This window comes from Mirounga angustirostris, unplaced genomic scaffold (assembly GCF_029215605.1).
Source record: "Mirounga angustirostris isolate CCGP_5_RB_7025 unplaced genomic scaffold, mMirAng1.0.hap1 SCAF_5, whole genome shotgun sequence".
Lineage (NCBI taxonomy): Eukaryota > Metazoa > Chordata > Mammalia > Carnivora > Phocidae > Mirounga > Mirounga angustirostris.
In genome coordinates, this window is record NW_026991713.1 from 5,590,898 (window position 1) to 5,618,406 (window position 27,509).

The window sequence follows — 27,509 nt, forward strand, 5'->3', positions numbered from 1 at the left end:
AATCTTCAAGAAAATACTAGAATTAATAATAGAATTTAGGTCATTGGATACAAGGTCAGTATTCAAAGATCAATATGATTTCTGTAAATTACAATAAGCAATTAGAAAAAGAATTTTTAAAATATCATTTCTACCAATATCTTTAAAAAAATCAAATGCCTAGAAATATACCTAATAAAAATATGCAAATTCTCTACATTGAAGACTACAAAGCTCACTTTTAGAAATAATAACAATCCTTCACTAACTTTCAGAAACTATAGGAGGAAGGACTGCTTCTCAACTCATTCTCTGAGGCCAATATTACCCTCATACTAAAGCCAAACAAAGGGACCATAAGAAAAGAAAACCAAAGATCAATATCCTTCATGAATATTGTTGCAAAAATTCCCAGCAAAATATTAGTGAACCAAATTCAGCAACATACAAAAAAGATTAAATGCTATGACCAGGTGGGATTTATCCCAGGATTGCAGGTTTGGTTTGACTTCCAAAAAATCAATTAATATAGTACACAATATTAATAGAATTAAGGACAAAACCGCATAATCATCTTGATAGATGCAGAAAAACTATTTGAAAAATCCAGCACTGTTTCATGATAGCAACTTTCAACAAACCAGGAATAGCAGGGAAACTCCTTAAACTGATAAAGGGCATCTATAATGAACCCATAGCTAACAGCTAACCATAGTTGATGGTAAGAGACTGAATACTTTCCCCCAAGATCATGAAAAACAGAACAATGTCAGCTTTTGCTACTTCCATGCAACATTGTACTGAAGTTCTAAACAGTGCAATCCTGAAAGAAAAGAAATAAAAGGCATCCAGATTGGAAAGGAAGAAGTAAAACTGTCTTCATTCACAGACAACATGATATACACACACAAACTTCTACAAATAATAAAGTTCATCAAGGTTGCAGGATATAAGATCAATATATGAAAATCAGTTATATTTCTATAAACTAGCAATGAACAATCTAAAAATGAACTTCAGAAAGCAATTCCATTCACAATAGCATCAAAAAGACTAAAATACCTAGCAATAAATTTAACAAAAATGCCTGACTTGTACACTGAAAATTACAAAACACTGTTAAAAGAAATAAGATGTAAATACATGAAGAGACATTCCATATTCATGGATTGGAAGACTCGCTATTATTAAGATGGCAGTTCTCTCCAAATTGATCTATAAATTTAATGCTGCAAACCCCATTAAAATGCCAACTGGCTTTTTTTGCAGAAATTTAAAAAATTGATCTTAAAATTCATATGGAAATGCAAAGGTTGCTGAGTAGCTAAAACCAATCTTGGAAAAGAAGAATGAAGTTAGAGCCCTTAAGCTTCCAGATTTTGAATCTTAGTACAGAGCTACGGTATCAGGACAGTGTGGCACTGGCATGAGGATAGACATATTGATTGATGGAACAGAACTGAGGGTCCAGAAATAAGCCCTCACATTTTTGGTCAGTTCATCTTTTACAAGATCAGCAGGGGGAAAGGATCATCTTTTCAACCAATGGTGCTGAGATAATTGGATATCCATTTGTAAAAAGATGAACTACCTTACCCCATACACAAAAATTCACTAAAAATGGGCCATAAACCTAAATATAAGAGTTAAAATGGCAAAATTCTTAGAAGAAGGCATATGCATAAATCTCTGTGACCTGGGTTAGGCAAGGATTTCTTAGCTATGATGCTAAAAGCATGATCCATAAAGGGGAAAAAAAAACCATACATTGGACTTCTCAAAATTAAAAATTTGTGTTTCAAAAGATAAGCCACGCTCTGGGAGAAAATATATGCAAATGATATATAGGGTAAAGGACTTGCATGTAGAATATATAAGAACTCTCAGAACTCAGTAAGAGGAAAACCCAGTGTAAAAAATGGGCAAAATATTTGAATAGACATTTCATCCAAGAAGACATACGAATGGCCAACGAGCACATGAAAAGGTGGTCAACAAATCAGAAGCACACTGAGACACCACTTCCCAACCATGGGATGATGATAATCAACCCACGTAGTCAGTAGTAAGTGTTGACAAGGATGTGGAGATGGAATGCTCCAACACTCTCATGCTGGTGGAGATGTAAAGTGCTACAGCTTCCATTGAAACAACAACATGGTCATTTCTTTAAAATTAAACAGAAATGTACCACGTGACCCAGCAATTCCTCTTGTAGGTAGCTGCCCAAGAGAAGTAAAACCATATGTCCACACAAAGACTTGTGTGCAAATGTTCACATCAATGTTATTCACAATCTCCAAACTGGAAATGATCCAAATGTTTATCCACTTGTGATAAGATAAACAAAATGTGGCATCTCCATACAGTGGGATAATAACAAGGATAAAAAAGATCAAAATACTGATCCATGGTACATCCTGGGTGAACCTAAAAAATGTTATGCTAAGTGATGGAAGCCAGATGCAAAGTTCATATCGATGCATATAGTGTATGATTCTGTTTACCTGAAATACCTCGGACAAAGTGAATACAGAGAGATAGCAAATAGCCAAGTTACCTTCGGTTGAGGAAATGGATACAGGGTTTCTTTTGAAATGATGGAAAGTTCTGGAAGCAGATAGTGGTGAAGGTTGCACAAGCTGTAAATTTATTAAAAATCATAATTTTCCTACTTGGACATTAAAAATTTGATGACCACTCCCAAACCAAAAAGCAAGCAGGCATATATTCTCTAAATTACTTAATTTTCCCTAAGACACCCTTATATCCTTTTCCAATTTTGGACCCCAAAGTAATGGCTGGCATTTATAGACTGCTTTATGACTTAGCCCCTTTGTCACATTAATAGTCACAGTGTCTCTCTGTGAGAGAGGTAGGGATTCTTTATTTCCCCTGTTTTTCCAGTAAACAGTATCTTTTCATTTTGATATTTAATATGCTTATTGGTAATTTTTTATTCCAGGGGAAGAATTTGCCTCACAGTGTTTTGCTTATAATACGTTTTCTTTATGCAGCATGGCTGAAATTTTTCTTGCTAAGTAATTGTCCATTTATGTAATTGATGAGGTTGGTGGGAGTGAAAATAAGCATAATTAATATTTTTAGTAAATTGGCAAGTTGTAATTGAATTGCCGGGAAGTTGTGTGCCCTCTGCTACTGAGCCACGTAGCCCTCAGGTGGGGTTGGGGCTGGAGGAGCCAGCACTTAGCCTGTCCCGAGGCGGCGGTCAGCCTGTGCCAGCAAGATCGGCCTCTTTCCTCACTTGGGGCCATATCCTGCCCACATCCTCATAGACAACATTGTGGGAATGGCCCCTGGAGAGTTCCAGCATCCCCCCTGCACCCACCCAACACACTGCTCTTGGCTCACAGTGTTATCTAGTGACCACCACCTGAGGGATTCTTGCTTCATCATAATTCTGTTTGGCCAGAGCTCACTCTTTATTCAGTGATGCTTAGTATATATAACGCTTTTCCTTCCTTTTTCCTTTTTTAAAAAAATTCCCTTATATACACTCTCATGCTCAGAAACCTGATGGACGGATAACAGGGGAAGAATTGCGACGTCTCCTAAATTGCATGGTTGTAAAAATCAGTGATTCAGAATTCAAAGAATTGATGCAAACGCTTGACCCTGGGGACACTGGATGGGTCAATGTCTACACGCTTATCGAACTGCTTGAAGAGAACCCTAAGGTGAGTTTTATGACACCTCCATATTTGATTTTCTGTTGATGGCAGGAAACTTAAGTATTCTTAGTGAAATCAGAGGTGGTAGGTGAAATAGTCTTAAATAAAGGACTTCACGTTTTTCAGCTGGGTTGATTTTCATTTTTTAAAAAAGATTTATTTATTTGAGAGAGAGAGAACGCACATGCGTGCATGCACAGGGGGAGAGGCAGAAGGAGAGGGAGAGAGAATCTCAAGGAGCGCGGAGCCTGATGCAGAGCTCAATCTCATGAACCTAAGATCAAGAGCCAAAATCAAGAGTCAGATGCTTAACCAACTGAGCCACCATGTGCCTCTAATTTTCATTTTAATAAGAGTTAAGTTTTTGAGTTGTTCGATTTTAACTTTCAGTGTCAAAATCTTTTTTTTTTTTTAAAGATTTTATTTATTTATTTGAGACAGAGAGAATGAGAGAGAGAGAGAGCACATGAGATGGGGGAGGGTCCGAGGGAGAAGCAGGCTCCCCGCAGAGCAGGGAACCCGATGCGGGACTCGATCCAGGGACTCCAGGATCATGACCTGAGCCGAAGGCAGTTGCTTAACCAACTGAGCCACCCAGGCGCCCTCAGTGTCAAAATTTTACTGAAAGGTGATATTTGACATTTCTGGAAACCCCTCCTGGGATGAGAGCACCTATGTGTGCAGGATGTATCTTCTTTTAACAACATGCCGGTGGCGCCCCTCCTGCAACCATGTCTTGCACAGGCATGTTTGTGAATTACTCCTCTGGTTCTCATTAATATTTTTAGAGTTTTTATGTCAATTCCCCATTTAAAAAAATGCTTATTGCCTCTGGTGATCCGTACTTGCTTTTTGAAAAGTTGACAGAGTTTTATTATTAGAAATGCTTTTATAACTTTAATAGTGATTAGCACTTAACAATTTTAAGAACTTTAAAAAATTAGATTAGTGTCAGGTAATGCATGTGATAGGCATGAAGAGATTCTTCTTGAAATATTTGTTATAGACTTCCTTTAGCAGGTACAAATTAGTTTTTCAGTAATATTATGATTTCTTGAACGCTCACCTTGTGCAAGGTGGTGACCACATCCTAAACCAATGTCATTTGGTCCTTCTTGAACCCTAGTTCAAAAGTAAGTCCCAGAATTCTTAATCTCAGAAAACAAACAGGATTGCTGGAGTGGTGGGGGGTGGGAGGGATGGGGTGGCTAGGTCATAGACATTGGGGAGGGTATGTGCTATGGTGAGCGCTGTGAATTGTGTAAGACTGATGAATCACAGACCTGTACCTCTGAAACAAATAATACATGATATGTTTAAAAAAGAAGAAGATAGTAGGAAGGGAAAAATGAAGGGGGGGAAATCGGAGGGGGAGACGAACCATGAGAGACTATGGACTCTGAGAAATAAACTGAGGGTTCTAGAGGGGAGGGGGGTGGGGGGATGGTGATGGGTATTAAGGAGGGCAGGTATTGAATGGAGCACTGGGTGTTATATGCAAACAATGAATTATGGAACGCTACATCAAAAACTAATGATGTAATGTATGGTGAGTAACATAACATAATAAAAAAAATTTAAAAAAATTTAAAAAATAATGTCTAAAAAAAAAAAAAGTAAGTCCCAGGGCCCTCACGCACAGAAAAGAATAATTGTACCTTTTCCTGAACTTTGTTATATTAGCTCCTGAGAATTGTGGTCTCTGGCTGTCGCAGCAACTCTGCACACAGCTTTTTCCCTAAAAACAAAATATGGACACGTAAACAATCTGCTTTCCACGTGACAAGTGGCTCGATCTTTGCTCAATATAAACCACATCCTGTAGGACACCATGCTTAAAAGCCTCGGGTGGCTGTCGGGGCTCTAGGAGAAAGCAGGACTTCCTAACCTGGCTGGCAAGGTGCTCATGTAGTCCAGCCCTGCTGACCGGCTCCTGGAATCCTCGTGGGCCACACTGGCTCGGGTCCTCAGGTGCCCCCAGGTCCCTCCTGCAGCCTGGGCACACTGTGGCTCCTGCCAGGATTCCCTTCACGCTCCTCGGCAGGTCTCGGTGCACCCAGTCTCTTCCCAGGGACCCTCCGTGACGCCTCTGCTGAAGCCTGTCTGGCGGCCCCCGGCCTCACACACCTGCCAGTCAGTGTCACAACTTGGTCATTATGTGGTCATGCCTCCACGAAGACAGGCCGTTCCGTTTTCACTGCCCGTTGTACCCACGGGGGCTAGTGCACTGCTCGGCTCACTCACAAAACGGTGCAGTGAGTGAGTGAATGAACATACAGGAATGGAGGAGAAAAATTAGAAAACATGGTTATGCAAATAGAAGAAAATGAAAATCACCACTAGTTCTAACACGGAGGGATTGTTACCCACTGTTAGACTTTGTGGTCCATTCTTCTGAGCCTGTGTACCTGCACGCACCTTGTTTTCAGCTTTATTGCAGTATAATTGATACACAAAAGCAGTACATATTTAATGTATGCAATTTGAAGATTGGATACATACTTTCATGTATGATATCTATTTTATTTTAAAACGAGATCCTATAATTAATGACTTTTCAGTTGGTGCTGTCCCTTACTAGCATGTTCTTAACACTGTCAGTAAAAATTCTGCTGTATGATTTTAAAAGATACAGAGTAACTATTCTCTGTTTAATCTACATGTTCTTTTTTTTTCCCTTTTATAAATTTTGCTACAATGGATATTGTAGCGCCTGCTTTTTTGCACCATTCTGTGATGATACCTTTCGTACAAATTTCTAAAAATGAAATGATTAGGTGAAAGAATATACATTTTATTCTTGAAATTATTTTAATTATTTTAAAAGAGGAATATATGTGTAAAATACAAAATGCAAAAGATGCAAAAGGGAACATGTGAAAAGTAAGTTTTTCTTCCAGCTCTGTTCCCTTGCCAACGCCCCAGAGGCAGTCAATATTGCCCCAGAGTGTGTAGATTATCAAAGTGTCTAATGTTACCCCTTGTCGACACTGGCAGTTGACTTCCGTTTTAAATTTTTACCATTCTGAAAGGCAAAAAACACCACCTCATTATTCTTTTATTTTGCATTTCTTTAAGCCAGGTGATAGATTTTTTTTCATGTTTATTGTACTTTTTTTTTTTTAAATAAGGGCTAGTTAAATATTATGATCCCCATTTCCAGATGGGGATTAGGGAGCAAACTCAATTGCTCACACTCTCAGAGTTAATTGGCTAATCAGGGGCGAAGCTGAAAGTCCGTGTCTGTCTGCCTCCAAATCTCCTACTGCCTTGAGGAGTGATTCGTACCTACAGACTTTCTCTTTCCCAATTAGATACGAAAACTCTTCTCCTGTACAGACACCATGGTACCTCTCCTCCTGGCTTGGGATTCAGCAAGTAACTTTCCTGTGCGGTCCCAGCATGCTAGCACCCAGGTTACAAAGGTATCACTTAGGGGTGCCTGGGTGGCTCAGTCGGCTAAGCGTCTGCCTTCGGCTCAGGTCATGATCCCAGGGTCCTGGGATCGAGCCCCGCATCGGGCTCCCTGCTCAGCGGGAAGCCTGCTTCTCCCTCTCCCACTCCCCCTGCTTGTGTTCCCTCTCTTGCTGTGTCTTTCTGTCAAATAAATAAATAAAATCTTAAAAAAAAAAAAAAGGTACCGCTTGGTAAATATGTTTGTTTTTTTGTGTTAGGTGGAAGAAATTGTTCAGGACTCGATTACTAGGAATCTCCAAGCCTTCTACAAAATGCTACAGTCATATGACCTCGGAGACACGGGGCTCATTGGTCGAAATAATTTCAAGAAAATCATGCGCATATTCTGCCCATTTTTAACGATCGAACATTTACTGAAGTAAGTGTTTTGGTAATGAAATTAATTCGGGTCATGTTTTTTGTCAAGTCTGTTTATAATCCTAAAACAACTTCTATGTGTGTTTGCAATATTGATAGGGAATATTGATAATTGCTATTTATTGGGTCCTTACTAACATAGGACATGGGTCAAGAGTTTGGCACGTGCTCTGTGATTTAGTTCTCACAACAGCACTCCTTTCCATGGATAAGGACACCGAGGTCTGAAGAAGTTAAGTACCTATCCACAGGCACATAGCTAGGAGGCCATGGATTGAATCTACCTCCCAGGTCTCTGTGACTCTTCTGCTCTTAATCCTGATACCAGTTTACCTCCCGGGGTGCCTGGCTGCCATCAGCCATCCTGTGGAGAGAGGCTGGAATTATAGTTGTGTTTTACTTTAGTTTAAAACTTGCCTCTTGGGGGCTGAGCGAAGCTGGAAGGGGACAGGAATCTTAAAAGAAGAGCACAGTGCCTTGAAGGCCCTTGTGAGTCTCCTGCCGTGTGTCTTGTTCACCCCGCTCACGGCTGCCCTTGGGGCACAGAGCTCACTTGCTTCCCTGTCCACAGTGACCTTGAGAACCTACAGCTTGAATCCTGCTTCCCCTGCCAGCACCCGAATGTCCTGCTGTGCGCTCCAGCTTGTCGTCCAGAACTCAGCCTTACAGACTATTTGGTCCATGCTTCCCACTGTGGACAGCCATCTGGGAGATTAGATGGAAATCCATTGAATCGCAGGGAAGAAAGTTACTCTAATTCTCTCTCAGTCCTTCTGCCTGGAATGTTAAAAATCTTATATTTGTTGCTTTTGATGACATTACATTGATTTCAGGTGACACAGTTGATCTACCAGTATTTGTTGGCCACTCGAGTCTCCTTTCTGTGAATGTTCATGTTTCGTTACCCATTTTTCTTGTGGTTGGTTTTTGCAGGAGAAGAAGGGTTTACAGGAGGAGGGTGAGGCCAAGGCTTTCCTGAGCAGAGAGGCGCACAGAGCTTGGTGTTTGCATTCATCCGTTTACCGAACGTTTGCAGAAAGGCCAGCTTGCTGGAGTGTGGGAAACACGGAAAGGGGGAGAGACAGGTGGCAGCAAGTCAAGAGAGAGGGTTCTAGAGGGAGCTCAGGGGGCCTCTGCAGGGCAAGAAGTGAGTATGCAGGGGCTTCGGCTGCCTTGGCCTCTGCTATGTGCAGTCAGGAGGAAGGTACCCATGGGGACAGTTCATTTACTCCTTCACTTAGTCTTTCACTCTGTGGGTGGTATTGGGGAGTGCCTACTGCATACCTGCTCTCCTACATAACCGGTTAACGGAAATCCCTTTATTTCCAGGGTGCTCTAGTGTGGGGGAAAGAGATGCAGACAAACCCAGCATGGCCTGTGAGCACAGCTCTCGGCGAACTCAGAGGAGCGCTCACTTACAGCTGGGCAGGACGGAATGTGGGAAGCTTCTCCGATGTGATGCTTGAGTCCGAAGGGGAAAGGGAAGGGCATTTCAGGATGTAGGATATGAGGCAAAGCCCAGAGAGTAGGGGCACATCTGGGGACGGGCAAGCCCTGTAGGACCATTGGGGCAGGCAGTTATGTAGGGAGGAACAGCAGGGGGATGATGCCGAGGGATGGGCGGGGTCAGGCTAGAATGGGAACTGGGGACATTCGTCAGGGCACTGGTTCCCAGCAGCATCTGAGAATCATCTGGAGAGCTTCGAAAATCCCAACGCCCATGCCCTGTCCACAGGCCGGGCCAGGCACTGTCATCCTGACGTCCCCACCGGCTCTGATGTGCAGCCGAAGTGGAGAAGCACAGCCCAGGGAGTGAGGAGCCGGTGCCGTGGCTTTGGATGGGGCAGGGGACAATGTCACATCTGTGCTCTCTAAGGGTTGCTCTGGCCCCAGTGTGGAGAAAGCACTGTGACGGAAGGGGAGGGGGACAGGTGGGCAGCACAGCGGTGGCGGTGGCACAGCAGGGGGGAGGGACAGGACTCAGGGACCCTGGACATGGAGGTGGATGGGAGAGAGGGCAGCCAGAGGCTGTGTCCTTGGCCAGTTAGGAAGCACAGAGGAGCCTACGACCATACCACCCTGAACGTGCCCGATCTCGTCTGATCTCGGGAGCTGAGCAGGGTCTGGCCTGGTTAGTACTTGGATGGGAGGGAGCACAGAGGAGTAAGCAAGTCGAGTGACAACTCCAGCAGGAGACTCCCAGAGGATGTGGGCACAGACGCGATTCTCTTTACGTTGACGGCCTGAGCCTTCATTCAGCAAGCGTCTATCTGGGAGCAGATAGTAGACCATCTGAGGTGAGAGGGCGGGGGTAGGACCTGGCAGAACACCACCAGCTCATCAGTGACCTGGCCGGAGGGGCGGAGAAGGTCAGGGTGATGGCCCAGAACCTGCGGTGTGGGAGCTCTGGGAGTAGGAGAAGTCAGCGGGTCAGGCGGCACACAGGAAGCAAGGGGGATGAGCACTCACACTAATCGTGGCTGTTGCCTTAGCAAGCAAGGCCTCAGGAGAGGGGCGGGCTGGAGCAGCCCCCACAGGGCGGGAGGGTCAAGGTGAACCCAGCAGGTGCCAATGAGCGTGCAGGGAGTGTGGAAAACGCAGTGTCGAGGAATGGATCCACTCCTGAAACTCCAGTACCTGGGCTAGAACAGTGCCCGGTGCGTGCTCAGGGCTTCTTCAGTGTTTAGTGAGGGAATGAATGAATGAGGGAGGGAGTGAATGAATGAATGAATGAAATCTAGTGGATTGGTCATGCAGGTAATTGGGTATTTGAGATGGAAGCCTCTCTAATCCATTTTCCATGACGCAGCCAGGCTTATCTGTCTCAACTACAGATCTGATCATGTTAAAAGCCTGCTTAAAACACCCCGGTGTCCCACTGCTGCTAGGAAAGCATCCAGAGGCCTTCAAGAGTGGCTTCCCAGGCCCCTCATGACCCTCACACCCTCCAGAGCTCTGGCTTTGCAGCCAGACTGCCTGCGCGTACAAACCCAGCTCATCCCTGAACTGGCCGTGGACTTGGGCAAGTTACTTACCCACTCGGAGCCTCAATTTCCTCACGCAAACGTTACTTAAGAGAGTGCGGTAAGGGTCAAAGGAGATCCTAGACGTAGAGCCCTCCACCTGGCGCTGAGCTCAAGAAACATTGCCTCAGCTGCTGCTGTTCTTCTCTTAGCACAGACTGAACCGCTTTCCATTTCCTGACCCAAGCCCTCTCTCTCATCTCTGGACTTGTAGACGGCCTATTCGCTCGGTTCCAAATGCGCACTTTCCCGGCCTCTTGGCTCCTTGGGGTGGGGGTTGTTTAGCCTGTTCACAGTGGTAGCTGTAATACTCAGCATGGTGCTTAGTACCTGGCAGCATAAGGACTTCCTGAAGCAGTTAGATCAATGGCCAGAACTTCCTGAAGTGCCCCTCACTGGGTGCATTTTATAGACAAGGAAACTAAAGCAGAGAAAGAGTGAGGTGCCCCAGGTTGGCGGTTCTCAATCCTTGAATGGGCTTAAAAATTATTGGGGACCTCAAAAAGTTTTCGTTATATGGAGTGTATCTATCAGTATGACTGGATTAAAAATTAAAACTGCACATTTGAAAAAGGTTATTGCAGAAAATGAATGTGTACTTCCTTGTTGGGTTTCCCTGTAGGCTTAGGGAAAACATTGCAGTTTCAAAATAATGACTTATTGGATAAGGAGGTTACAGAAATTATAGCAGGTGTAACCAAAGGTAGCTGGTAACAAGCTAGTGAAGGTCTGTAAAGGAACTAAGCAAATCTCTGAAAACTCACTCCAGCTCCTCATTTATACTCGAAACATTTCCACAGCCTTAGAAAATGTTAGAGAACACAGCCTTCCCGAGCACACGTTCCGTCAGTGGTCACACGTCGGGTGGCCTCTGAAAAACCCACTGTGTGTGAGAGGTGCAGGGTGGAAAAGGCAAATGACTTGCTAGTATCTATATGAAAATGCTTCGGGCCTCCCTGGTGTTCTGGAAGGGGCCACAGACCACACCTTGTGAACGCTGCCTTCACTCATTGAGGGGCTGTGACATCTGGAGCTGATATGCCAACCCAGGGAGGTCGATTCCAGGGCCTGTACCCATAGCCACTTGTGCTCTGTTGCTTTGTGTATTCTCATAAACGTGTGGAATTTTGTTTTGGTCCCCAGGCTTTACCAAGTTTGCTACAATGGGTGTGTGCAACTTTTATGATTAGAAGAATCCTAACAAATAAAATGTTGGGGGGAAAGGTAGTTCCTGTCATATTAGTGGTTGCCTACATTTTTCTAAAATATTTGCATATGCCAAAATTCCAGTATAGGTACTTCCACAACTCCATCCCAGAACTTGCCATTTTAAAAAAATTCTTTTTACATTTGTTATATCTTTATTGCAGTATTCTTTACAAACTGTAAACTGCACATATTTATTTATTTGTTAAAGATCTTATTTATTTATTTGAGAGAGAGCGAGACAGAGCACACAAACACACACGTTGTGCACCCGAGCTGGAGGAAGGAACAAAGGGAGAGAGAGAGAGAGAGAGAGAGAGAATCTCAAGCAGACTCCCCCCTGAGTGCAGAGCCCAATGCAGGGCTCAATCCCAGGACCCTGAGATCATGACCTGAGCCGAAATCAGGAGTCGGACGCTTAACCAACTGAGCCACCCAGGTGCCCCTAAACTGTATACTTATTTAAATGATACAGTTTGAGCATCTCCATCATGTGTATACATCCATGAAACCTTCACAAGTTATCAATCAAGATAGCAAACATTTTCATCCCCCTGCCCCAAGCTTCCTTGTGCCCTCCTGCTATTCATCTCTTCCACAGCCCCAGCAACCACTGATCTGCATTCTGTCACTGCAGATAAGTTTGCATTTTCTAGGGTTTTATAAAACGAAAGCATGCAAGATGTTCTCTTTTTTGTCAGGCTCTGTTCTCCAGACCTCATGATTTTGATATTCATTCATGTTGTTCCCTCTTTGCACAGCTGGTTTCTTTTCATTGCTGGGTACTATTCCATTCCTTACCATAGCTTGTGGAGCTACTCATTTGGTGGACATTTGGGTTGTTTCCAGTGTTTGGCTCTTACAAATAAAGCTGTAGATTTTGGACAAGTCTTTGTGTAGACGTACGTCTCTATTTGTCTTGGGTAAATGCCCAGGGGTAGAAGGGCTGGTTCCTCTGGGTGAGTGTATATTCAAGGAGTATAGTCGGGGTGTCTTCCAGAGAGGTTGCACCTCACCAGCAGCGGGAGAGGGCTGTAGGTACTCCCATCCTTGTCAGCACTTGGTAAGGTCAGTCCTTTTAACTTCAGCCAACCTAATGGGTGTGTTCTAATTTTTAAAATTCAGACTCTGCAGCAAGTTTCAGGATATTGCTTCAGGAAAAATCCTTTACAAGAAACTTTTGGCATGCATGGGAATTAGTGGCCCTCCCACCATCTCTCCAGTTCTTGTTCCAAAGAGTCAGCTGTTAAGTGAACGTTTTCAAAAAGAGGAACAGCTGCTGGATGTTTCGGAGAGGTAAAGCAAAACAAAATGCAAGCGCACACTGAAACCACATGCCTGTTGTGGGATAGGTGGTTAGTCGGTATTTGTTGACTAAGTGAGTGTTTTAATAGCTTATTTAAATGCAGGAAAATGGCAAACTATGAATACAGTGATGAGGGTCAGGGGAGTTGAGAGCAAGCAGAGATCTTTGGGATGATTGGGTTGACCTACTAGTTCTGGAAGTGAAAGCACTGAGGTCTGAGAGGTCTGGGGACTGGGCTCAGGTTATTCACAGACTTGGTGACCATGTGGGGTTAAGAACCCAGGACCTTCCAGAAACAAGACAGATGAACAGAGGGGAAGGGAAGGAAAAATAAAATAAGATGAAAACAGAGAGAGAGGCAAACCATGAGAGACTCTTAATCCTAGGAAACAAACTGAGGGTTGCTGGAGGAGTGGGGGGTGGGGATGGAGTAACTGGATGACGGGCATTAAGGAGAGCACTTGATGGAATGAGCACTGGGTATTATATGCAACTGATGAATCGCTAGAGTCTACCTCTGAAACTAATAATACACTATATGTTAACTAAATTGAATTTAAATAAAAAATTTAAAAAGAAAAAGAACCCAGGACCCTCGGCTCCCAGGGAACCTGTCTGCCACCCAACCATTCCATGCCTGCATTCACATTAGTTCTTTTCCAGAAACTTCGACTCCTTACCACCCTTTAATATTTATGGCAAAATACAGGCATTAAACCAGTTAACATTTTCTGACATGAGTGATAGAATTATTCAAATGATCACCAAATTGAATAGTAACAATAAAACATGCTTAGCAAATCTGTTAAACATCAGACTGATGAATATTCTAGCCCATCCTCATTTTGAAAAATATAGGTTTAGTTTAATGAGAAGATATTATTTTAACTTGCTGGTTCATAGCTTATAATAAATCCACAAGGAAAGGTAAAATGTAGACCTATTCAGCCGACTTTATTCTGTCATTTCCCTTTAAAAAGTTCTTAAGTATAGAGCAGTGGGAATATTTTACTGCTATGCTAATGAAATTTGAATATCTGGGCATTTCCCTGGGAGCTGCTTTATAAATGAGCAGAAGGATGGTATTTTAAGAGAAAGGTTAAATATTCTGTGATGAGATGTGTCTGCCTCCTAAAACCAGTGGAAGAAGTAATGGAAATTAGGCGTTTTATAAAATGTGGGAATTCCTGGAGAGCTCTTCAAAGCGAAGGCAGACACAGCAGGAGAGAAGTCCTTTCTCCACCACTGCCACTAGGCTCTCCTCCTCCCCACAGCTTTGGTGGGGTCCCAGAGACTTCGGGAGAGCTGAAGAAGTAATTGTTCTCAATCACACCCCCCCCACACACACACATAGCACATCACATGAAATCTAGATTTTATAAATCCGCTTGACTGTATAAATCAACTTGGAATAATTGTGAACTTCCCTTCCTTCCCACAAATGTTTGATGGCTTTTTTGGCCTAGGTACCATAAAACAGCCTATTTCATTTAAAGCTTTGTCGTGGGCTCTGACTTTTCGTTTTCCCAGTTCACACAAATACTTTTCCCGCCGTTTCTGCCCCGTCACACGCCCTATTCAGCCAGCTCCAAGCACAGTTGGAAGCCTTAGCACAGGGATGACCATATCCGTGGCCCTGAAGCTCCCCGCCCTGGCCTGCGGCCCATACCAGCACCACACGAAGAGCTTTCTCCTGATGCAGTGCTGTGGGCCTCTCTGGAACCCACAGCCCCGGGCGAGTAGGAAGTTCTCAAGCCACACCATTTATCTGCGCATCTGTTTCCTGGTACGGGAGTAGGGGGTGGTGGACCTCCTTGTTGTCTGGGGTTGAATCCAAATTGGGTGAGGTCTCTAGGAAGCACTCTGCTGGATCTAAATGCCTGATTGTGATTGTAGAACCAAGCCCACTGAGGACAGAAGCACCCTGGCTAGGAATATGACCAAGGATGAAGTGATTGAAAAACTCAAAAACCATATCCAGCAGCGGGACCCAGCATTCAGAAAAACATTTCTTGACTTCAGCAAGGAACTTAATGGCAAAATTAATGTGCGTGACTTCAAGAAGGTAGGAGAAGGGGTTTCTCTGTGTTTCTTTTGTTCCTGGAGAAGTTCGGTGGTTTTGTTGTACTAACAGGCCTCATAGGATGGGCAGTACATTTTCAGCACGGGGTTCATTCCCTTAAGGGCAAAGCAGATCCATTTCAAGGCATCTTTCAACCATGTAAAAGGATTCTTTCAGCCCAAAATGCCTTTGGCAACTTCCTTCAGAGAATACTTTTGGTATGGATATGGCCAGTTTTTGATATTTAAACTTTCCAAACAAAGTGTTCGTGGATGCTGTGTTTGGGCAGCTGCTGAGTACCTGGCTCCAGGCTCGGGCATCAGGTACATCCTGGAGCAGAATGGGGGTGGGCACCAAGCTGCCAGCGGGGAGGTCCAGGGATGCTGTGATAACAGAGGTGTGGTTTGTTCCTCGAGAAAGTGAAAAACGAACCTGGCAGTAAAAGTGGGAAGCTCAGAGTGCTGATGGGAACTGGGAGGTTCTGCCAGAAAGGACTCAGCTTGAAGGGTTCTGCATAGACTTCTCAAGGAATTAATTTAAATGATTGCTTAAAATTCCTGTTACGACCCCTCTAGCTAATCATCTTCAGCTATTTTTTTTTAAAGATTTTATTTATTTATTTGAGAGAGAGAGAGAATGAGAGAGAGAGCACGAGGGGAGGAGGGTCAGAGGGAGAAGCAGACTCCCTGCTGAACAGGGAGCCCGATGTGGGACTCGATCCCGGGACTCCAGGATCATGACCTGAGTTGAAGGCAGTCGCTTAACCAACTGAGCCACCCAGGCACCCTCATCTTCAGCTATTTTTAAGACAAGCATTTCAGGTAATATGTAGCATTGACTGTATGGACAAATTTAGAAGAAGGCAGTGAAATATACTTCCAAGAAGAGAATAATTATATTAGTAGCTACCATGTATCTAGTCCCTGCCCCCATGCCAGGCGCTGAGCCGGGCTCTGTACTTATTTTCTTTTTTTTTTTAAGATTTTATTTATTTATAGTGAGAGCAGGAACACAAGCGGGGGAGTGGGAGAGGGAGAAGCAGGCTTCCGGCCGAGCAGGGAGCCCGATGCGGGGCTCGATCCCAGGACCCTGGGATCATGACCTGAGCCGAAGGCAGACGCTTAACGACTGAGCCACCCAGGCGCCCCTGTACTTATTTTCTCTCTGGGCTGGCACATCCCTGAGGCCGGATGGAGGAGAGAGCGGGGCTATCCACACGGGGATGGGGGGATGGGACGGGGTAGCTACCAACACAGCCCAGACTTCCCACGCCTCACCCCTGCCCCAAGACTAGAAGATGTGGAGGGCACGTGGGGCATGGTGAGGAGGACAGATTCAAGAAATATTTGGGAATAAAGGGTAATGGATAAGAAAGAGGAAAATGGGTAAAGAGTGGTTCCTCGATCTCCGGTTTGGGGGACCGGGTGGCTGATAATCAGTCATTGATAACTCTGGTGAGCAGTTTCAGCAGGGTGGGGGGTGGTAAGTGGGTGTGACTTACCTGACGCTCCCAGGGTGCCTTGTCCTAGACTCTTTTGCCGCTAAGCCCCTCATGCCCAGCAGTCTTGAACGATCACAGTGCTCAATGCTCTTGATTCATGGAGTTAGTTCATAGGTTCTCAGGAGATCAGGAATCCACTAGGCTGCCGCTGATTTTTCAGGGATTTTTCAGGGGTTACCTTAGAGAAGGGCAGCAGGTGGTGGCAAAGTGGGGACCACTACCCCAGACCGCAGACTGCGGGCACAGATGCTCACCTCTGCTCACCTGAGAACAGGTCTGTAAGCTCAGCCGCAGGTTCTTCCGTCTTAGGGCTTCTCTGCCATCTCTAAGTCAGTGGCTCTCCTGGTGGCATCTTCCCAGGCTGTCCCAGACTGTCCTCCTAAAACTTCAGTCTCTGGCGCCCACCTGCCTACTCCGACTTCTTCACGTGGGCGTCTGGAGATGCCGAATTGCCACCAAGGCCTTTCTGTCAGCAGCCCTTCCGTTCTCAGGGGCAGCCTTGCCCCAGTCACTCAGGGCTCCAATCTGGCGTCTTCCTTGACTCTCTCCTCTTCTCTCGCACCCACGCCCAGTGCATCAACAAAGCCCGTTGGCGCCCTTGAAAGTCACCCCAGAGCACGACTGCTGTCCCACCTCCTCCGCTTCCAGCCATCACCGCCTCACGGGGCTCCTTGCACCTGTCCTTTCCCTGCTGCGGTGTGTTCTCAACCCAGCAGCCAGAGTCACATTCCGATGGGTCTGCAGAGAGGGTCACTCCTGCCCAGGACCCTCCCATGCACCACCCCTCTCCACAGGAATACAAACCAGAGTCCCCACGGGGCCGGGAGGGTCCGGCACTACCCAGCCGCTCGCTGCCTCTGTGACCTCCACTCTTACCACCCTCCCCGCTGCTCCCCTCGCTCCAGCCACACCAGCCTCCTGCTCTGCCTCCGACCGCCGGCCCCTGGCTGTCCCCTCTGCCTGACCAACATCTCTCTGAAGGCTGCGTGACTATCCTCCTCACCTCCTCCAAGCCTTTGTCCAACTGCACTTCGAGGCGACACTGGCATTCCCAGGGCAAATACTACCTGCTCTCCCACCTCAATCTCCTTTACCCCAGTCTTCTTTCCGCGGTGCAGTCGCCTCCTGCCATGCATCTTGTACTTAGAATCCTTCCATTCATGTCTTTATTCTGCTGTTTGCCTGACTTCCTCCGTTAAATCACATGCTCCAAAGGTGGACATTTTTTTCTCTTTCAGACAGTGAGGCATCCCAGGTGCTTGGCACAAAGCAGGGCACAACGTTGACTGAATGAATGGATGAATTTGAAGAGTCACCAGAATCCCCAGTGGAGCCCAGATAGGATGCCACTTGGGGACTGAGGGAGACAGGTGTTTCAGAAGCCTATTGGGATTCCTTGGCATGAGGCTGGTTCCCACACCTGTCCGTGGTGCTACCCAAGCCCACCCTAGCCCCCTCCCCTGCCCCTGGAGCTTCCCTGCATTCTGGCTCACCCTGGGGGACAGCCACATGCACACTTGGTCTGCTGCTTGCTTCACGGTGGTAGCCGCATACCTCTCCCTCTCTCTCTCCTGTCTCCTGGCTTCCCGCACACTCCCCTGCCTTCTGAAGATGTGCCCACAGTGAGGGCAAAGGGAAAAAGAACCCACGAAAGGACAGGGCCAACATGCAGGGAGAAAAGCTGCTGGTTGTTTTCACAACTGATTCGCTGGGAACCTAGTTAGGCAAGTTGTCCACTGGTTTCCCCCCTAGTGACTTGTTGGGTTTAACTTTTGGAAAACATCCTGTTGTGACCACCCTTTTAGCCTGAAGATCAACAACCCTGGGGTGATTTTAAGCAGTCCACTAGGGACCTAGGTTTGACCTTCATAAGCTGATACCTTCAAAGCATTTATGTAAATAGAAACTTTGTTGTTAATTGAAGGGATTATTTATAGATGAGGGTGCTTCTCTTACCAGTGAGGTCAAAAATCACGGTCTTCCACCTTAGAAAGAAACAAAAATTCAGATTAGACCTAATGCAGGGCTAGCTGGGTGTAAGACGGGCTAGCTGGGGGTAAGATGGGTTTGCTGGGTGTAATATGGGCTTGCTGGGTATAGTGTGGGCCAGCTGGGTTTAGTATGTGCTACCTGGGTCTCAGTACAGGCTAGCTGGGTGTGATTGATGGCAGTTTTGGAAGAATTCTGGAAGAAGGATGTTAATTTTAATAACAATGTCCTTTAACTTCTTCCTATCATTTGGGTTATAGATACGCAGTGTTCTTGCCCTTGTCTTCCCCAAATCTGCCCCACAGCAATTAGTATGGTGCAGTGGTTGCCGAGTTTCACCCTGGAGGAATTGGGAGTGAGGCTCTCAGTCACATATCCCCGTTTGCCCATCGGCAGCACTTAGCCATTGGCCCAGATACCTTGTGCTCTAAATTAGAAGTGCTCATTCTTTATTCTGACCAGCCGTTGCCTGGCCTGTGGTGGGGGCAGAAGGTGGTTGGCTGCACGGGTTCAACGTGGGAGAGCTGTAATAGAGTCTGGAGTCTGATGGGACCTTGTGGGTCACCAAATCCAGCAAGTCCCTGTGCTGTCGTTGCTGGGGACTGTTACCAGTTTTCACCATCGTGGTCAGGAAGATTTTGTCTGCTATAAGGATTGATTTGTTTACTAATAATCTGTCTCCCCATCTTTCCTCTCTCTTTAATGTAAAAGACATCGGAGTTTCTGGAGAGTGTGAGGTGACCAGCTGTCCTGCCAGAGGCAGAGCTGTTGGGGTTTTAATGGACTCAGCTTGCTTTCCATGGTTAAATGTGTCATTCCCAGCGGGGGAGGCGGAGGGACTGTTCTTTCTGGAATGCCACTAGACCCGGTCGGGGTAGATGGCATCCGATATTAAATCATCTCTCACAATAAGCCTGAAGGCATATTCTTTCTCCCAGGAAATGCCTCTCTCCCCGTTCATTGCTCACTCTGGCCACTGCACCACATGGCCTATGACTTGCATAGTTTGTAATGTGTCGTTGTATTGAAATGACAAGTCAAGAACTGGTGGCGGTGCAGGAAACGGTTTTTGAATTTCAGGGTGATCTAGAATCTTTATATTCCTCCTTTAGATGCCTTTTCCTTCTTCTCTCCCTCTCCTTCACATGCTGAGTTAGCAGCAAACCCCCCAAAACTGTGTCTGATGTAAGAGAGGTGGTTGTTTTTCTCTTTTGTAATGAGGAGTCCAGACATTGTGCAGGACAGCCCGGCAGCTCTACAATGTCTTCAGAGGCCCCGGCTGCTTCTAGCTTTCTCCTCGTTCAACCTCGTTCTCGTGCATGGAATACAGCTGCTGGGGCACCAGCCATCACATACATTTCAGGCATAAGGAAGGGAAAAAGTGAAGGCAAAAGGCTTGAGCCAGACAAGTATTTCTTTTTTAAAGGGCTTTCTTGTAAGCTTCTCTCAGCAGCTTCATTGTATTGACCAGGCTGTGTTATATAGAGATCTTATAGAAAGAGAGACATGATTTTTTGCTGGGTATGTTACTACCTTTAGAAAAAGCAAGGTTCTGGTTGTAAGGGAGAAGGAGGCTGCTGTCCTTCCTCTTTGTAAACATTTTGAGGGTGCCTGTTCTACGCTTGGTGTAGGACTAAACCACATGAGGACATGGAGAAAGCAGAAGTTTCATTGCTTGGGGCCAGTGACCCATGGGGAACATAAAATGACAAAACATCCAAGGACACGTAAGTCAAGATTAGTCTAATTGCATAATTAGGCTAATTGAGCAATTCCATCCATCAGGAATTTGAGGAAGGCTTTACCTTCCAATTCCCTGTAATTGGCTGTTCCTAATGGTAAATTGACATTCTTCATCCTCGGTAAATACACTGTATGTTGTTCGGTTCACTGTTATCCTTAGTCCATCCCCGAAGTCCCAGCTGAGGCCCCTGGAGACAGACATAGGGCTGCAGAGCTCATCGGCAAACTTAAGAACCCCTAAGACATGGATTAACAAAGCAAGAGTCTGTAACAGCCCAGCCCAGCGCCCCAGATTCTTGGTGCCCGTGGCTCCTTGCTTCTCACCTGCCTTGCTCGGGAGAAGGTGAGCTTTCCTTCCTCTTCCCAGCAGAGCGACCGCATGCCCTCTGGGGACACATAGCTAGGAACTGGCACCCTCCCACCCCCAAGCATCACTTCCTAATCACACAGTCTTTCCCACTTGGGGGTCAGGGACCAGGATATAAACCAAGCCCCATGAACACCATCGAGCCTCTCATAAGCCTCGGGTGCAGATAAGCAAATTAAGTAACCATGGTGACCCGGGAAGACTTCGATTTTTTTGAAGTCTAGTATTAAATATTTTCCATCTGGTTTTAAACCTTCTGTTGGGAGCATACAACTCTGGTAAATAAAACAGATATTTAAAAACTCTTATTGTATATTACAATCAGTTTTGTGAAGGGAAAAACAAACAAAAAAAATTAGGGAAACTTAACAGGGACAAACAATGAATTCTTGCCATTTTTGACAACATGGATGGATCTCAGGGGCATTATGCTAAGTGAAATAAATCCGAGAAAGACAAATGCCATATGATTTCACTTACATGTGGAATCTAAAAAAACAAAGGAAGAAACAAAACAAAGCAGGAAGAGACTCATAGATACAGGAAACTGTAGGTTTCTGGAGGTGTGGGGAGGCCTGGGCATGGGGCTAGGTGACAGAGGTGAAGGGGATTAAGAACTACAGACCTCCATTTATAAAATGTATCAGTCCTGGGGATGTAATGTACAGCATGGGGAATATAGTCAATGATATTGTTGTAACTTTGTATGGTGACAGATGGTAACTAGACTTATAGTGGGGATCATTTTGTAATGTATAAAAACATCAAATCCCTATGATGTATACCTGAAACTAATAGGAAATTGTATGTCAACCGTACTTCAGTTTTAAAAAGTTTAAAAAAGGACAAACAGAAACTTTTATAGTAAGAGACTTAGGTATATCCACACCGAATCAGAGACCCCGAGAGCAGATCTGCGTGGGGTCATCTCCCCACTTTTGCTGTTAAAGGCTTTTGATATCATGTTGCATTTTGGCTACTGTGGGCACAGAGAGTTCTCCATGCTCACTCTGAGGCCCCATCAGATTCAGCACATGGAGCACCAACTCTCTAAGCTTGTTGGGGTTGGAGGGTGGGGGGCTCATGACTCAGGTAAGAAATCAGGGAGAAAGAGATGAAGTGCCATGCTCTTGAGGACCGGTGGTGGGGGCTGGATAAGTAGACCTGGTTCTTTAGTTTTGTGTTCCTAACAGCTTCCCAATGGTGCTCATGTTTTAAGGGGTGACCTGTGTTCAAAGGTCACATGTTCATTTTTGTTGGACCATGCCCCACACAACCATCAGAAGTCTGTATTTCTCCATCTTCTGGCCATAACCGTCTGCCAAAGGCCAAAGCTGGACTCCTGCAGCTTCCGGCTGTGCCCCAGTGGGCCAGATCTTCCAGGGCAGGAGCAGCTGCTGACCCTCGGTGTCAGTAGACCACGTCTCCAGGGCTTCTGTTTTTGCCTTGTGTTCTCGGGGACTTCTCCCTGGATGGCCTTTGTCTCCTAAGTACCACAGTGTGTGGGGACTTGCCTTCAGTTCCAGAGGCCAGCAGTCGTCCAGAAGGGGAAACCAGTCAGGGTCTCCAATTTTGCCACTCCAGTGCCACCAACCTAGCGAGTGCTCTGCTGAGTGGCCTCCCGCCTGGCCCAACCCCCTCGCTCAACCTCAATTCCACTCCCAGAATCATCAGCTCTTCTCAGGGAAAATGCAATTACATAGCCTCAGTTCACCCCTGAAGGGTCCTTCTCACCTGGGAACTTCAATCCCTCAGACCTCCTGGCTTTCTCGGCCACCCAGTGCCTTCGCATTATCTAATTGCTGGGGCTCTTCTAGCTGTTTTCACTGGGTATGTTAGTGCACTAGGAATTGCTCCATCCTCTCCTGAAGCAGCCGAAGTCTGTCGGTTTTATTAGTCTTTTCCAAGTAACAACCTTTATTGTTACTTTTTTCTTATACATTTGTTTTATATTTATGTATTTCTGCTGTTACTTCGATGATTTTTTTTCCTTCTACTTGATCGGGATTTAATTTGCTTTTCTTTTTCTAATTTCTTTTTTTTTTTTTAAAGATTTTATTTATTTATTTGAGAGAGAGAATGAGATAGAGAGAGAGAGCATTAAAAGGGGGAGGGTCAGAGGGAGAAGCAGACTCCCTGCTGAGCGGGGAGCCTGATGCGGGACTCAATCCCGGGACTCCAGGATCATGACCTGAGCCGAAGGCAGTTGCTTAACCAACTGAGCCACCCAGGCGCCCCTTCTTTTTCTAATTTCTTGAGACAAAATGTTAGATTATTGCTTTTTAGCCTTTATTTCTCTTGTGTATGAATCGATGGCTACATATTGCCCTCTAGGTACAGGCTTAGCCACATCTAGAAGTTTTGGTATATCATTCATTGTCATTCAGTTTAAAATATATTACAATTTCCCTTGTGATTTCTTTTTCACAGTGGTTTATTTTAAAAAGTGTTTTGTTTAATTTCCACACAGTTGGGATTTTCTTTTTTTTTTTTTTTTAATTTTATTATGTTATGTTAGTCACCATACAATACATCATTGGTTTTTGATGTGGTGATCCATGATCCATTGTTTTCATATAACACCCAATGCTCCATGCAGTACATGCCCTCCTTAATACCCATCACCAGGCTAACCAACCCCCCTTCCCCCTCCCCTCTAAAACCCTGGATTTTCTAATTTACCTTTTATTATTGATTTTAAAATTGATTCCATTGTGATCAGAGAGTAAATTCTAAAGTCTAAATGACTTCAGCCTATCCTATTGAGGCTTGGATTATGACCCAACATACAGACAATTTCAGTAAATGTTCTGTAAGCCCACGAAAAGAATGTATGCTCCATCATGGTTCTTCAGTTTTCTAAGTATGTCAATTAGATTGATTTCATTAATTGTGTTTTTCAGAACTTCTGTATCCTTATCAAACTGTTGCCTGCTCATTCCATTAGCTATTGGGAGAAGTGTGTTGAAGTCTCCCATCTGATGGTGAATTTGTCTAGTGAAGATCCTTCTTTATTCTGTTGATTGTTGCTTTATTCACTTTGAAGCTAACTTATTGGGTACACATAGATTTAGAATTGCTGCAACTTCCTGTGAATTATCTCCTTTATCATTATGACATGACTCTTGATACGGAGTAATGCTACTTACCTTTGAGCCTATTTTATCTGATAATAACATAGTTAATTCAGCTTTCTTTTGATTCATGTTTGCATAGTGTATGCTTTTCTGTCCTTTCACTTCAAACTTTCTGGGTGCTTATATTTCAAGTAAGTCTCTTGTAGGCAGAATATAGCTGATATTTTAGAAGATAGGTTGTGACAGTCAATCTTCTATTTGGAGTATTTAATTACTAATATTGTTGGTTTTATATCTGTCATCTTAATTTTTTTTTCTATTTGACCCAGCTGTCTGTGGGTCTTCTTGCCTTTTTTTTTTTAAAGAATATTCAACTATTTCTATTAGTCCATTTGCCCCTCTGTTAACTTATTGGTGAGAACATTCTTCTGCCATTTGTCTAGAGGCTACCACAGCAATTGCAACATGCATTCTTGTCTTATAGTTTGTAGTTAAATATAGATCATTATGTTTACCACTTCCCTAACAATGCTGGATTTAAAAATGCTTTAATTTCCCTTCCCCCTATCTTTTGTGTTATTGTAGTCATGCATTTAAATTTTACATCTAGGTTAAATCCTGCAAACACTATTATTATTATAATAATAAATAAGCTGTCATATGTGTCTACATATCTACCCTTGCTCTTGTTCTTTCCATCTTACATTTTTGTGCTAGCACCTGCACTCATTTTTATTCTGTCTAAAGACCTCCTTTTGTCCTTCTGCTAATGCAAGTGTGCTGGCAACTGATTCTCTGAGTTTCCATGGTTTTTTATGCCGTTTTCCTTAGTCTCTACCTCCTATCCTTGTTCTGGTCCAGGACCCCATCCAGGATCCCACATTACACTTAGTCATCATATCTCCTTAGCTCCTCTTGGCTCTGGCAGGTTCTTTCTCAGACTTTCCTTGTTTTGCACTGACTTTGACAGTTTTGAAGATTACTGGCCAGCTATTTTGTAGAATGTCACTCTCTGGAATTTGTCTGATATTGTTCTCATGATTAGACCAGGGTAATGTTTTTGAAGGAAGACCACAGAGGTAAAGTACCCTTCTCATTGCATCCTGTCAGGGGATATGCCGTCAGCATGGCTAATCACTGTTATATTGACCTTTGATCACCTGGCTGAGCTGTCTGCCAGCCTTTTCCACTGTAAACTTACTCTTTTTTCTCTCTCTTTCCATTTGAGGAAAAGTCACTATGCACAGCCCACAATGAAGGAAAGGGGAATTATTATGCTCTACCTCTTTAAGGGCAGAATATCTACATAAATTATTTGGAATTCTTCTGCATGGGAGATTTGTGTCTTCTGTCCCATGTATTAATTTGTTCATTTATTTATATCAGTATGGACTCATGCCTCATTATCCTTTAAATGTCGGTATGATCCTTCATAGGGTTTCCTTTTCTACTCCTGATTTTGGTAATTTTTAAAAATCTTTTCTCTTTATTTATTGAATAGTTTAGCTGGAGGTTTATCACTTTTATTGATCTTTTTTATAAAACTAGCTGTGTTTTCATTGATTTTCTTTATTGTTTGTCCATATTCTATTTCAGTCATTCCTGATCTTATCTCTTATTTCTTTTCTTCTACTTACTTTACTTATTTTTACTTCCTTTGGGTTTAATTTGCCTGACACATAAAGGGATTCTTCTTGGAAGGTTCACCTTGAGAACCTGGTAGAATTCCTGGTGGTAAAATCCATGAAAATGTGGCCCCCCTCCAAAGACTGGGCCTCCAGGAATTTCTCAGTCTCAAGCTAATCCTCACTCCACCTCCAGTAGTTTGTCAAAATTACCACTTAAGTGTTCCTACCAGTTTGTGGCTACAGTGGCTTCTGCTCCAGGTTAGCTGATCTTGGCTGTGATTGTATGTATCCACCTATCTTTCCAGATGTCAGATTTCTCTGATGGCTCTAAGAAAAGTTACTGATTTTCAGTATGTTCAGCCTTTTTCTTGCTGTAGCAATGGAAGTGATGACTTCCAAACCCTTCACATGTTAAACCTAGAAGCAGAAGTTCACTCTTAACTTTTTAAAGATATTTTAGCTGGGAATAACAGTATTTTAGGTTGGCAGTTACTCTCTTCTGGCATTTTTAAGATATCATTCCATTGTCTTCTGGCTTCTAGCAGGGGTGTTGATAAATAAACCATCAAGTCTTACTGTTGCACATTTGAATGTAATGTGTCTTTTTCTTTCTCTAGCAGTTTTTAGGTTTTTTCTTTTGGTCTTTGGACTTTAGCAGTTTTCTAGATGTGTTAAGGTGTGCCTTTCTTTGTATGCATCCTGCTGGGGTTTGCAGGTCTTCTTGAGTCTGTAGGTTGATGTGTTTAATAAAAATTTTGTGAAAAATTCCCAGCCCTTGTCTCTTCTCCTTCTACTCAGGCCCTGTTTTCTCCGTCCTTCTTGGCCTCCAGTTATGTATGTTAGACCTGTTCACAGAATCTTACTTATATTTCACTCTTTTATGTACTTTTCACTATTTTTCTTTCAGGGCTCCAGTCCCAGAATTTTCCATTGGCCTGTCTTCCAGTTTGTTAATCCTGTGTTCTGCTTTTTCTAATCTGTGGTAAATTTTATTCATATAGTTCTTACGTTCAGTATTTTTTCAGTTGTGGGATTTCCATTTGGTTATTTTTAATATATTCCCTGTTTGTGTCTTTTCTTCTATTGTTTCAACATATACCTCTATTTTCTTAAACATATTTATAACTATTTAAAAATCTTTTTTTTCCCTGCTAACTCCAGTATCTGGGTCACCTGTAGATCTTTTTCTATTGCTTTTATTTCCCTCGATTTGGAGTCACATGGCCCTGTCTCTTGATGTGACAGACAGATTTTTATTGAATGTCAGATATTATGTTAAGAAAATTGAGAGGCTCTAGATAGTGGCACCCTTTCCTTTGCTGGTCAGGTAGAGTGGGGTTTGATGACCTTAATTCAGTTAGGGACTGAGTTGATTTGAGGCTGGATTACAGTTTCTCAAAGCTCCATTTGCTTTTTTTTTTTTTTTTTAATTCCTTTTCCTAATTTAGCCTCCAAAGTTTGTAACTCAGAACTTGGGTTATTCTCTGAGCCCTTGCTCCTGAGAAATCCTGAACCACAGGATGACAAAAAAAAATTCCATTTGCCTTTCAGAGGCTTTCTGCCTTGATTCTTGGTCTTCTGTCTCACACAGCTTCAAACTCAGCAAACATCTTGAGGGGAAAACCAGCAATGCTGGTTCTCTGCTTCCTCCTCTCATGAGGAATCTGTTGAAGTCTCTGGTTTGGGTGTCAGGTCCCATAAACTCATCACAAGTTCTGTTTGCTTCTCCACCTACTGGTAATGACCATCTGCCTGGGTCACCAGCCCCAGCCTGAGCCTCTTGCCCTGCTCCCACAATGCATGAGTGAGGTTTCTGAGGGTCTCCCTCCTCTCAACTGTTGTCCCTTTGAGTCCTGGTTGCCTCAGCAGCTCACTGTACTTCAAAGAGATGTTTTGCTGTATTTTATCTGACTTTTCTGTTGGTTCTCAATGGAAGCATAGACCTTCTGCAAGGAAAAATGTTCCAACACACTGAACATCAACCATTTCATTTTTGATGGGCATTCACTTCTCTTTTCCTTTTTAAAATCTCTTTAAACTATCTTTCTTTAGGTGTCTCTACATACTGATGTTTTTATTTCTACGGAATGGAATTCTGGGAA

At 44.1% G+C, this 27,509-nt stretch overlaps 1 protein-coding gene across 1 annotated transcript in view; it reads left to right on the forward strand.

The window, feature by feature from the left end:
- The window catches only part of EFCAB6 (EF-hand calcium binding domain 6), a 206,828-nt gene that overhangs the window by 83,008 nt on the left and 96,311 nt on the right, over positions 1–27,509 (forward strand). The window contains exons 11-15 of the mRNA XM_045866745.2: positions 3,510–3,677; positions 6,986–7,045; positions 7,346–7,506; positions 12,860–13,030; positions 14,937–15,105. Of these exons, the coding sequence (XP_045722701.2) occupies positions 3,510–3,677; positions 6,986–7,045; positions 7,346–7,506; positions 12,860–13,030; positions 14,937–15,105 (729 nt within the window). The remainder of the gene's footprint in view (positions 1–3,509; positions 3,678–6,985; positions 7,046–7,345; positions 7,507–12,859; positions 13,031–14,936; positions 15,106–27,509) is intronic.